The sequence below is a fragment of the Oncorhynchus nerka genome, linkage group LG28, assembly GCF_034236695.1.
Source record: "Oncorhynchus nerka isolate Pitt River linkage group LG28, Oner_Uvic_2.0, whole genome shotgun sequence".
NCBI lineage: Eukaryota > Metazoa > Chordata > Actinopteri > Salmoniformes > Salmonidae > Oncorhynchus > Oncorhynchus nerka.
The window spans coordinates 60,896,730-60,910,862 of NC_088423.1; the positions used below are offsets into that span (position 1 = coordinate 60,896,730).

General features: G+C 40.4%; 1 protein-coding gene across 2 annotated transcripts in view; it reads left to right on the forward strand.

Annotated features, from left to right (window-relative positions):
* The window catches only part of LOC115113464 (tetraspanin-4-like), an 89,099-nt gene extending 80,609 nt beyond the window's left edge, over positions 1–8,490 (forward strand). For both annotated transcript variants that reach the window (XM_065012966.1, XM_029641146.2), the window contains 3 exons: positions 2,007–2,138; positions 4,601–4,684; positions 7,781–8,490. In XM_065012966.1, coding sequence (XP_064869038.1) covers positions 2,007–2,138; positions 4,601–4,684; positions 7,781–7,849 — 285 coding nt within the window. In that variant the 3' untranslated portion in view covers positions 7,850–8,490. The remainder of the gene's footprint in view (positions 1–2,006; positions 2,139–4,600; positions 4,685–7,780) is intronic.
* The last annotated feature ends 5,643 nt before the right edge of the window (positions 8,491–14,133 follow it).

Sequence of the window (14,133 nt, forward strand, 5' to 3'; positions counted from 1 at the left end):
TGCTGCAGGAGGGACTGGTGCACTTCACCAAATAGATGGCATCATGAGGTAGAAAAATTATGTGGATGTATTAAAGCAACATCTCAAGACATCAGACAGTTTGGTCGCAAATGGGTCTTCCAAATGGAAAATGGCCCCAGGCATACTTCCAAAGTTGTGGAAAATGGCTTAAGGACAACAAAGTCAAGGTATTGGAGTGGCCATCACAAAGCTCTGACCTCAATCCTATAGAAAATTTGTGGACGGAACTGAAAAAACGCATGCGAGCAAGGAGGCTTACAAACCTGTCTCAGTTTCACCAGCTCTGTCAGGAGGAATGGGCCAAAATTCACCCAACTTATTGTGGGAAGCTTGTGGAAGGCTACCCAAAACGTTTGACCCAAGTTAAATAATTTAAAGGCAATTCTACCAAATAAAAGCTGAAATAAATCATTCTCTCTACTATTATTCTGACATTTCACATTCTTAAAATAAAGTGGTGATCCTAACTGGTCTAAGACAGTGAATTTGTACTAGGATTAAATGTCAGGAATTGTGAAAAACTGAGTATAAATGTATTTTTCTAAGGTGTATGTACATTTCCGACTTCAACTGTATATGCTGTATACTGTATCCTTCACTATCTATTCTTTACTATCTTTTGCATCTTAACCGCACTGCTCATCCATATATTTTGTACTTATATATTCTCATCCCATTCCTTTACTAGATTGTGTGTATTAGGTTTTGTGGAATTTGTTAGATATTAGGTTTTGTTGTGGAATTGTTCAATATTGCCTGTTAGATACTGCTCTTCTGTCAGATCTAGAAGCAGAAGCATTTCGTTACACCCGCAATAACATCTGCTAACCATGTGTATGTGACCAATAAAATGTTATTTTATTTGAAGCAGGGCACTTAACCCTAATTGCTCTTGTAAGTCATCCAGAGCGTCTGCTAAGTGACTAAAATGTCAAATGTAAGTCAACTTGTCCTGCTTAGACTGCCCCCTGGTGGTCAACAGTAGAACAGTACAGTCTTAAATTAGTCTGGTCCTAGATCGGTTTATGACACTGAATGACAATGGCCATAGGAGTTAGCAAGACAGCACAATCAGATCTGGGGCCAGGCTAGTGTTAAAACAGTTCAAGCTTGGAGAAATACAGTACTGCAGGCTAATTACATTATCATATGTACCACTTCATAGGGACAAGGGATTATACAATCAAACCTGATTCCAACCAATAAGAACAGCCTTCGATTCTTTAAATAGGCTGTCAATCAGTAAGAGGAATGCAAATTGGACCGCACAGCTCCCCGAAGAACAACATTGTTTGTTCCCACACTGACTTTGATGTGCTCGGCTTTGTATTATTCATGACCAAAAACCCAATGCTCAAATCATGGGCAAAGGAAAGTAGGAAACACACACCAATTTGTAAGTCGCTCTGGATAAGAGCGTCTGCTAAATGACTTAAATGTAAATGTAAAACACAAGGTGAGGAAAGATAGTAGAGGAAAGGTTGAACAAAAGGAGCTAATAAAAATGTTGCTGGTGAAAGCTGCCGATAGACTTCAAAAGATACACGATATCAGACTTTGGGCTGTTTATCACAGAAGGGGCCACTTTTACATTACAGAGTCCAGTTTGATTGTTTGTAGTGTGCATTAGCTGTGTGTGTATGTGAGTGACCATGTGTTCAACGTGAAATTCTAGATTGAGTCAAATGTCAAAACCGCAGCAAGAAAAGTTCTCATTCCATAAAACCAAGCTTACCCTCTCCACACCCCACTGAATACATTACCACACTGCAAAATGTTAATCTAGTTCCAATTCAGTAATGGCCCATTTGGAGTGATGAGGGAGAACTATCTAAAAAGAAAAAAACGATGTGACAGATATGTTTAACATGTCAGTGCCTGAGAACGATCTCCGTTTATGAATCATGCAGAATGGTTTTAGTGTGTAGCATGTTCGTTTTCCTCTCTGTTCTGTCATTGACATGCAGTGTCCTTGTCTGGTGTAGTTCCGCTGCTGTGGCGTGACCAACCATACGGACTGGTTTGATGTGTACAACGCCAGCCGTGTGCCCGACTCCTGCTGTCTAGAGTACAGCGACAACTGTGGCCTCGAGAACCCAGGGACCTGGTGGACTGCGGTAAGATGCACAGGATAAAAACATGCACAAACAAACACATATGCACACACACACACTCTGTCTCTCTGAAATGAATACACACGCGCATGCACACTAGTTCATTCCCAAATGTTATTCTGTAGTTTTTGGTGCCCAAATGTTTAAAAAAAATGTTTGTCTAAAAGCCTCCCTTGTGACCAACCAGCTAAGAAAAACATTATACTGCGAAAAATCTCAGACAATCCACACAGTCCACAGAGCTTTTGCTAAAACCCTACCCACGCTTTGGGAAACACTGCTGTGCTGAGGAGAACTACCTGTTCTCATATTCCTTATACCTGGGGTAAAAGGCATATTCAAATATAAGGGGTATTTAATCCCTAAAAGTGTGTGTGTGGGGGGGGGTCTTTACTGCACAAGTAATAGCACACTCTTAAATGGCAAAACAGACAGTCAAAAATGTAGCATAAAGAATAAGGTTTACATCTAGGAGAAAGCTCAGGAATAATTGTATATTTTTTTTGGGGGGGACACATTTAACCCCTTTTTTGGGGGCACAAAACTACTTCCATTCATTCATTCATTTTTTTAACTGGTCCCGGGTTACCTTTAGACTAGTCCCGTGACACTTGTGGGAGTCATATGAAGAAAAAAAACGGAGAACACCATAGTGGGGTCATAGACCGATTCTCAGGATGCTTCCTGGTCTTACAAACAGAGTAGTATTTCCACAGATATATCTCTAGACAGATTTTGATGTGGATTTGTTTATGTTAATCAACTCTGTTTTGAAATCTCGGCTTCGAGGGCTGCAGCAGCAGTGCTGACTTTCTTTCGCCCCTGGTAGTTAGTTAATATATAATTACTTGATTAATCCCCGTGTTCGGCGAGAGAATCCACTCAACTGGTGTCCCAGGTCTAAATCCATGATTATAGGGAAGACTGAAAAACAGCAGTGCTACAGACCAACAGGCTGACTACACCGCTCGCGTTGCAAAATAAATGTAGAAATCTGTGTTATTCAATTATTGCGCGCGCCAAACGAGCGTCTGCGTTGCCACGGGCTAAAATAGGAATCCGTTCTATTTCTGACGCAGATTGCGCTGCAAGTCCTGCCTCTCCCATCTCCTTATTGGTTTGTAGAAGCAGGTACCCACGTGCCGTCTCCTCATTGGTTATACCCACGTGGGGGACTGAAAGACGAACAAGGCCGGTGGCGGTGATGCACCTAATTTATGAAAGTTGCCAATCGCAATATAAAGTCCAGAGAAGAAAAAGCCTGGAAGGAGGAGAGAACTGGAAACGATTCGGTTGACAATTTTATGTGTGAATTAATTGGCGGAGTAGAGGACCTTGTGCATTTCAGGTAAAATAACAACTCATTGTTTATATCCCAGGACAAATTAGCTAGCAACAGCAAGCTAACTAAATAGGACAAATTAGCTAGCAAGTGCCCAAATTAACATAATTGGTTCAGAGTTTGTTCTGATATTTTAACCTGCGTGTCGTGATTGCGTTTGGTGTGGGGGGATAAAATACATTTATGTACAATGGTGCATGTGTGCAGCCGGTTTGGGTTCTTCTTTCTGCCGTGTACCATGCCAGGCTCATGCACTCTGTGCCAGTCCCATCACTGTCTGCCATTGTCTATGCCACTATCTTGAATTATTACAACAACCACTTTGAGGATATATAAACTATTCACATTTTTCTTTTTTACATAAGGACTTGTAGTTGTCTAGTGGTCCATCATCCATTTCACTGTGTTACACGTAATGAATGTTGGAAAGGGAGAGTCGGAGAAACTTTGGTTGTCGTCGCCTATGTGTATATCCCGTTCGAGTTGGCCATGAAAAATTCAGCTCACTCACTTGTCTAAATGTTGTCCCAGCACAGAGTGATGGTATCTGCAAGTCACTCCCATCCTTCCGTCCATCACACTAGATAGGGATGTTAGCCATCCCAGGGAACAACAGAGCAGAGTTGGGCGAAATGTGGAAGGCAAGGGACCCACTTAGCTAACATGACAAGGAGATAATTTTCAGAGGAAAAGGCGTGTGTGGGATGCGTCACTGTGCTAGCCAGTGTATAAAAGAGTCTGTGGGCCAATACTCTTGTAAGTCTACCAAGACTAGCACCAGATGGAGTGAATGAGGAAACACATTCAAATGTTAGTTTTTGTTTTCTAACCTTTCAGGTAAAATCACTTTTTTCTATGGCTGTTCTATTCACCTAATAATCCCCAGTTTACAATTGGCTCATTCATCCCCCTCTCTCCCCTGTAACTATTCCCCAGGGCGTTGCTGCAAATGAGAACGTGTTCTCAGTCAACTTACCTGGTAAAATAACGGATAAATAAACATTTAAAAAAAAATTGACTGAAATGAAATGGTATTGATCCCAACCCTGCTGTAGGCTACACTTCGGGGGTTTTGTATAATGTGCTTTAAAATATTTGTTTCCATTCTTGTGTGCCTCCACAGCCATGCTACGAACGGGTGAAGGATTGGCTACAAGAGAATCTGGTGGCCCTGTGGATCTTTGCTCTGTGTACGGCACTCACACAGGTACAGACACTGGTGACACCATTGTACAGTTTACAAGCATTTCGCTACACCCCCATTAACATCTGCTAAACACGTGTATGTGACCAATACATTTTATAGAGAGATGTCTATTGACAGGGAACCACAGCATCTTAGCTTGGCACCAGAAGATCGGCATTTTGCTTTTCCGACTTTGACCATTGGTTGTCATTGCTATACACAGACCCCATTCCAAATATCTGCGCACCTGAACGTTTTACGGTAGCTTGCATTGGGGTCAGACAATGGCATGACGACAAAAGTCAGGAGTTGGGTAAAAGCACATATTGTATAGATCTGGAACCAGGCTAATATCACTAACAATTGATAAAAATGAGATGATTTGAAAGTAAGCCACTATTGTCAACTATTACAGTGAATTCAAATGTATGAGGTTGTACCTTTTTATTCTCAATGGAGACTGGCCGTATCTGAATACCCATACTAGCTTATTATATAATTAAACTTCATGCTATGTACTCATCGTCGCATAGTAAAAAGTATACAGTATGCCGCGACCGCAACGTAGTGGTGGATCCTGACTGGCTGAGTACGTGGGGCGGGGCTGAGTGCGAGTGGATATTTCTTGCATCGCATTATCCGACAGTATACCATATACTCATATAGCCATTCTATCCTATCCTAGGACTGAAGACAGAAACAAATCATTTGGTCCCATTTCAACATATTTCTTAGTGAAACCAAAGTGCTGTATCGTATACATTAGCCTAGTACACACACCAAAACTTTTCAAATCAAAAGGCTATTGCACAGAAAAACGTGGACAGATGGGCGCATCGCATATTCAGAACCGCTGGACAGCAACATAATGAACTAAAGCACTGATCATTGGGAAGGAGTTAAGGCTTGATCCATACATTAAATAATGAAACAGGTAGCCTACAAAACCTAAACAGTCCATATGTTCAAAACAAAAAGCCTGATTAACATGACATCAATAACGCAGCCACATCCCGAGTCCCCGGTGCCGACACACTCAGAAATCAACACGTTTCAGTATTTAGTTTAAAAGGTCTGACGAAGGCCAAGAGAACAATAAACACTTTATGAGAAAACAGAAATCCATGTTGGGTAAAATAAAATGAGTTTTTTTTAAATTATGTAGCCTACGATGCAATATTCGTGAACACCACCGCAGAAGCTTCGCTATCGGCATCTTCCCAATTAAGTAGCATAGTTTTGTTGTTTGGTTACTTGACGAGAACTTGGGCTCGTCACTCACAGCGCCCCTCTTCCAATGCATTGTGGGAAGGTGTGCATCGAATTCTACTAGATGATGAGCTGAAATTAGTATAAACATCCTAGATTTTCTTAAATGTACACTACCTACTAATTCCAGGGTTTTTCTTTATTTTTACTATTTTTGACATTGTAGAATAATAGTGAAGACAAATAATCACAGTGTCACCAACAAAGCACCATCACACCTCCTATGAAACAACACATATGGAATCATGTAGTAACCAAAAAAAGTGTTAAACAAATCAAAATATTTTATATTTAAGATTCTTCAAATATCCACCCTTTGCCTTGACAGCTTTGCACACTCTTGGCATTCTCTCAACCAGCTTCACCTGGAATGCTTTTCCAACAGTCTTGAAGGAGTTCCAACATATGCTGAGCAGTAGTTGGCTGCTTTTACTTCACTTAATTTGGTTGAGGTCAGGTGATTGTGGAGGCCAGGTCATCTGATGCAGCTCTCCATCACTCATTACACAGCCTGGAGGTGTGTTGGAAAACAAATTATAGTCCCACCAAGTGCAAACCAGCGCAAACCAGCTGGGATGGCGTATCGCTGCAGAATGCTGTGGTAGCCATGCTGGTTAAGTGTGCCTTGAATTCTAAATAAATCACAGACAGTGTCACCAACGAAGCACCCCCACACCATCACACCTCCTTAATGCTTCCCAGTGGGAAATACACATGCCGAGATCATCCGTTCATCCACACCGCGTCTCACAAAGACATGGCAGTTGGAACCAAAAATGTAATGTCCATTGCTCGTGTTTCTTGGCCCAAGCAAGTCTCTTCTTATTATTGGTGTCCTTTAGTAGTGTTTTCTTTGCAGCAATTCGACCATGAAGGCCTGATTTACAGTCTCCTCTGAACAGTTGATGTTGAGGTGCCTGCTACTTGAACTCTGAAGCATTTATTTTGGCTGCAATTTCTGAGGCTGGTAACTAATGAACTTATCCTCTACAGCAGAGGTAACTCTGGGTCTTCCATTCCTGTGGGGGTCCTTATGAGAGCCAGTTGCATCATAGCACTTGATGTTTTTTGCGACTGCACTCGAAGAAACCTTCAAAGTTCTTAAAGTAATGATGGACTGTTGTTTCTCTTTGCTTATTTGAGCTATTCTTACCATAATATGGGCTTTGTCTTTTACCAAATCATGCCATCTTCTGTATACGACCCCTACCATGTCACAACACAACTGATTGGCTCAAACGCATTAAGAAGGAAAGAAATTCCACAAATTAACTTAAGACACACCTGTTAATTGAAATGCATTCCAGGTGACTACCTCATGAAGCTGGTTGAGGAGAAAATGCCAAGTGTGCAAAGCTGTCATCAAGGCAAAGGGTGGCTATTTGAAAAATCTTAAATATAAAATATATTTTGATTTGTTGAACACTTTTCCGATTACTACATGATTCCATATGTGTTATTTCATAGTTCTGATGTCTTCACTATTATTCTACAATGTAGAAAATAGTAAAAATAAAGAAAAACCCTTGAACGAGTAGGTGTTCTAAAACTTTTGACCAGTAGTGTATATACTATAAACCTTTCTATTTCCGCATACTGAGAATGCGTCTGTTCATTTCTGTAGAAAATCCCCATAGCTGATTATCAGCTGTTGTCAAAGCCGAAATGAGTATGACATCCGGGCATTTAAAGTAAACTAGATTTCCTGCTATAAAATGTAAAAACATTTGCGTACACAAATGGCCTACTATTTAGGACGCAAGTACGGGTATTTGGACACGGGCCACTTTATTGATGATGTAGTTGTCTCACATTGATTTTGGTTGTGTATGTGATCCCTTTGTGTAGATTCTGGGTTTGGTGTTCTCTATGACGATGTTCTGCCATGCAGTCAAAGTGGAGACCTTCTACGCCTAGCTTTGCCCCCAAAGGACCCTGGGAATGAGGGCGGCACACACACCCCTCCCACAGACCCTGTCCCACTACTCTTTCTCAGCGACACCCTCGCAGACCAATCCTCATGTCACATCTTCACAACAACCTGTACTGTTAAACAGCCACAATGCCATATCGGGAGCCGATGGATGGTTTTTGCTCAATTAAATGTTATTCGCTCATTTTGTGCTCAACGTGTACATGTAATATGTAGAAATACGCATAGAGATGTAATCCTTTTTTTTTAAAGATGTTTTAAATTATTTTGAATCACTCTATAATCTAAGTGTTTTGAAACGAGAGGAGAGCTAAGGAATGCAGGTCGGGAGTGCATTTAGTTAATCAGGCCATGCAAGTACTAAAGTGCATGGCTCTCTTATAGTGGTGTTTACTGAATGTTTGGCTCGTCCAAATCGACTTATCCTTGAGTTTTCTTTTCTTCCACCATCAAGAAATATAGTAAATTAGAATCCATTGTAACAGTGAATTCATAATAACTTATTTAATGAACTAGTTCATCTGGAGGGATGTATTACATATAAAGGAATATAAGTATAGCAACTTCAATACTAAAAATGTCTGGATGTTCACAAAACCCATTAAATTAGACAATGGTCCCAAGACCCATCTCGAGTGTTGCACAGAACAAAACCAACGAGTCATCCTAGGTACTAAAATGTCTCGATCTCGCTGTCACAGACTCTGTCAAGATACTCGACAACGTCTCCCTGCTGTGGCCTAGGGGCATTTCTTTTTCACAGTTCTCATCAATGTTATTACATTCACATTGACCCCAACTTCTGTGTGACCCCATGAATAACCATTCCTTTTTTCCCCATGTCTACAGTCATTTAGCTATTTCTAGCTTGGTAGATCAGTCTTCCATACCAAATGCATGAGAACATCAGAAAACTCCAAAAACAACGTTCGATTAGAAATGTGTTTGTGGTCACAACCGGCCGTGATCGGGACAATTGGACTAGCGTCATCCGAGTAGGGGAGGGTTTGGCTGGGGGGGGGGGGGCTATTAAACATTGGCTCATCGCGCTCTAGCGACTCCTTGTGGCTGGCCGGGGCACCTGCAGGCTGACCTCGGTCCTCAGTTGAACAATGTTTCCTCCGACACATTGGTGAAGCTGGCTTCCAGGTTAAGCAGGCAGTACATTCGAGTGTCTAGTTTCAGAAACAGACGCCTCACAAGTCCTCAACTGGCAGCTTTATTAAATAGTACCCGCAAAACACCAGTCTCAACGTCAATAGGCGACTCCGGGATGCTGGCCTTCTAGGCAGAGTTCCTCTGTCCCGTGTCTGTGTTAATCTTTTATTTTTATTGGCCAGTCTGAGATATAGCTTTTTCTTTGCAACTCTGCCTAGAAAGCCAGCATCCCGGAGTCGCCTATTCAGTGTTGACGTTGAGACTGGTGTTTTGCGGGTACTATTTAATGAAGCTGCCAGTTGAGGACTTGTGAGGTGTCTTTCTCAAACTAGACACTCTAATGTACTTGTCCTCTTGCTCAGTTGTGCACCGGGGCCTCCCACTCCTCTTTCTATTCTGGTTACAGACAGTTTGTGCTGTTCTGTGAAGGGAGTAGTACACCGCATTGTACCAGATCAGTTTCAGTTTCTTGTCAATTTCTCGCATGGAATAGCCTTCATTTCTCAGAACAAGAACAGACTGAGTTTCAGAAGAAATTCTTTGTTTCTGGCCATTTTGAGCCTGTACCCACATGCTGACACTCCAGATACTTAACTAGTCTTAAGAAGACCAGTTTCATTGCTTCTTTAACAACAGTGTTCAGCTGTGCTAATATAATTACAAAAGGGTTTTCTAATGACCAATTAGCCTGTTAGCTAATCCAAGTTTAGCATTTTAAATATGGCATTGGATGCTGATAATGGGCCTCTGTACGCCTCTGTAGATATTCCATTAAAAGTCAGCCGTTTCCAGCTACAATACAACATTAACAATGTCTACACTGCATTTCTGATCAAATTGATGTTAAGGGACAAAATGTTTTGCTTTTCTTTCAAAAACAAGGACATTTCTAAGTGATAGATATATATATATATACACACACACACACACACATACATACATACATACATACATACATACATACATACATACATACACACACAAAACAAGTATATGGGGGATTGGAAATTATGCAGACAATTACATTGATGGAAGCTACAATATTAAATCTACCCCCCCCCCCAAAAAAAATAATAAAAAATAATAATATACAATAAAAAAATGGGAAAACCTCCTACGTCTTCAGATGCTACAGTTAAACACTAGCCAGTGGAAGGTAACAGGTCTATTTCCTGTCCACCTCAACATTTTTGACTGGACAGGCGTGCACGCACACACACACGTATGCATACACACACACACACACGTAGGGGGAAAATATTAGAGTTAGAATATTTTTTACATCAGCAACATACATATCTCTACATTTCTAGGGGTTAACTAGAACAATGTCTTCAATGGTAAAAATGAGTGGTAATTGAAAAATGTTATGATTTTGATATTTGGAAAATACATTAAATTGACATATTTCCATTTGATCTTTTAGACACATCATATTGACCAAAAATGGAATAGACAAATTCATATAGCCTATTTTATATTAGCATTCAAAACTATGAATTATAATGTTTTCCCCCTCATTTTTCTAAGGTATTGTTTATACAACGTTTTGCAGAATGAAATGAGGTGCACCATCTCATGTTAAGGTGTCCAAATAAAATAAACAAAAAACAATAATAGTAAGGCAACTACTGGTTAATAACAATTGAATAGTAATTTAAAACCTAAATAGCATAAAAATGTTATGTACAACTACTAACATATTTATAAATATCTTATCTAGGGTGTAGTAAGTTATAACATGCTTTGGTGATTACATTTCACTTCCTTATTAAGTTAAATTATATTTTTGTTCAAATTAAACAATAAAAAATAAAAAAGTGAGTTACAATTCTCAAGTAAATCTGTCAATTAAAATACATTCATTAGGCACTAATCTATGGATTCCACGAATGGGAATACAGATATGCATCTATCTGTTGGTCAAAGATACTGTACCTTAGAAAAAAGATGGATCCGAAAAGCAGTCAGTATCTGGTGTGACCACAATTTGCCTCATTCAGCGCAATGTCTCCTTTGCATAGTGTTGATAAGGCTGTTGATTGTGACCTGTGGAATGTTGTCCCACTCCTTTTCAATGGCAAAGTTGCTGGATATTGGCAGGAGCTGGAACACGCTGTCATACATGGCAATCCAGAGCATCCCAAACGTGCTCAATGGGTGACATGTCTGGTGAGTATGCAGGCCATGGAAGAACTGGGAAATGTTCAGCTTCTAGGAATTGTGTACAGGTCCTTGCGATGTGTGAAACATGAGGTGATGGCGGCGGATGAATGGCACGACTATGGGCCTCAGGATCTCATCACAGTATCTCTGTGCATTAAAATTGCCATTGCTCATGAAATCAACACTTTACATTTTGCTTTTATATTTTTGTTCAGTATACACTGCATGACCACCAAACTGCAGCACGCTTAAACCTCCCCCAGTCACTACAGGCACCCTAAAGGTTATACTAAAATGTTTCACATATCAAAAGGGCTGTATGTTATTTCATTTGAACACATGTCCACACATGCTTTTCTCCCCCCTACTCTTTGGAGACCTCCGCTATTGCGCCGCGAGTTCATCATAGACCTACTTTCTGCAAACCTCTCACTCCACTCAGCGGATCCATAATTAATTCCCATGTTCGCTTGCGTTCTCCTTTCCCGCACTTGACCAATAAAACATATATGTGCGCTCGCGGTCATCCTCTTTCACCTCTCCACTCCCTCGTTTTTGCGTCTCTGAAGCCGCTGACAGTTAATGAAACATTAAAGACGGAGAGCTGACTCGGAGTGCAAACATGACAATGGTTGAACTGGAGATATTTCACAGTCTGCTTGTATCTACGAAGATGATTGGCCTGGGAGTACATCCATGGTATTGTCCTGGAGACTGAGGTCATCTAGTAGAGTTGCTTTCCCAATTGTTTTGCCAGTGTTTGTTAATTACAACTACTTAATTTGTAAAAAGGTAGAATAGCCCTAAGCTACACGGTGCACAGCTCTGTTCCTTGAATGCTGCATGCAGATTTCCATCATTGTTTTTTATAGGGACTGATTTCCACATTGGAAACAGTGGTGCACACTCTCCGGCCAATCACAATACAGTACCAATTAAGTACCAGATAGAAACTAAAGTCAGGTGCGCGTTCAGCAGGACTCACAATTTTGGAAGATAACATATGTTATCTAGGAGAAACATGCCTCTGACACGTAGAGGAATCATGCCTCTGACACGATGAGGAATCATGTCGGCTCTATTCGTGGCCTTTCTATCGACAACGTTTGGCAACTGAACGTGTTGCAGCCCTTGTTGGACTTAAGGGCCTGAGTTCTGCACCCCTGCTATAGAATAATGACATTTCCAAATGAAGGCTTTAACCGGCAGATTGTCTAATTGTCAAAATGTATATATTGCCATGGCTGAATTTCTGTAGTTTAATGCTTCCCTTGTCTCCCCCTTCTGGCTCTTGGGATAAAACCCAGAGTGTGGTTTCAAAATGTATATGGCAAGGTAAGTGAGATCAAATTTACAAAGAGGGAAATACATAGGAGGACTATCCATACCAAACTTTAAATTGTATTTCCAGGCACTAGCATTTCGTCCCATCCTAAATGTGATTCGACATGATTCTTCTGCCCCCCACTGGCTTGAGTATGGAGAGAAATATGTCTCTCCTATTGCAATGGATATATCCCTTAAACAATGTTAACCTACATGTTGGTCCTATTATTTCTCACACAATTTCTATTTGGCACAAAATAGCAAAACAATGTAATTGGGAAACGAAATGGCATGCCCATATTCAATAATGCTTTGCGATCTGGAAGGCAGCCTTTTGCAAAGGTCCAAATGTGGAATCTGTACCCTTGCTAATATCATTGACAGTAATGGTTGGAGAACATTCCAAGATTTGGAAAACACACATTACCAGGTAACTCCTTTTTTGTCTTCATATTTACAATTTAGGTCAGCTATTTACAATGATGGGATTTATAAATCATTTATCTGGGCTTCCAAAAGGACTGATCACTATAATATATATATTTATTTTTATTTATTTTTAAGTTTGGAAAGCTCATATACTGAGCTAGACATTAAAAAACTATGGTCCACAGATTAAGTGAATCCAAACAACCCTTTAACTGGAACAGAATATGGAGAAATATGACCTTGGCATCCCGTAATCCGAACCGTTAACCTTATACATTTTAAGTTAGTTCATATCCTGTATTTAACACCAAGAAAACGTTTTAGGATGAAAATGGCCCCAACACCCAACTGTTCACTGTGTCCCCTAAATCAGTTAGCCAGACTCCTTCATATGATGTGAGAGTGCCATATAGTTAAATGCTTGTGGGAAAAAGCTCCCAAATTCATTTCAAAGTGCATGGATGTAAATATTAAATGCGTTGCATCTACTGTGTTACTTAAGATGATAGCTCCTTGAATCTCTCGATCAGAGACGATTACTACTGGCAGGCAGCGCTGACACAAAAAAAGATGTTGGCTCTTAGATCAAGGAACTAGTTAAGGAACAATTTAGACCTGGACAAATATACTTGACTCTGTAAAGAATAATCTCAGCTAAAGCCCAATACATACAAATAAACAATCTACACTGAAGCAAAATATACACGCAAAATATAAACGCAACATAAAGTTTTGTAAAGTGTTGGTTTCATGAGCTGAAATAAAAAATCCCAGAAATGTTCCATACTTACCAAAACCTTATTTCTTTCAAATGTTGTGCACAAATGTGTTAGCATCCCTGTTAGTGAAGATTTCTCCTTTACCAAATAATCTTGACAGGTGTGGCATATCAAGAAGCTGATTAAACAGCATGAGCATTACACAGGTGCACCTTGTGCTGGGGACAATAAAAGGCCACTTTAAAATGTGCAGTTTTGTCACACAACACAATGAATGCCACAGATGTCTCACGTTTTGAGGGAGCCATGCAATTTGCATGCTGACTGCAGGAATGTCCACCAGAGCTGTTGCCAGAGAATTAAATGTTTATTTCTCTACCATAGGCAGCCTCCAACGTTGTTTTACAGAATTTGGCTGTACGTCCAACCTGCCTCACAACCACAGAACACCTCCACATCCGGCTTCTTCA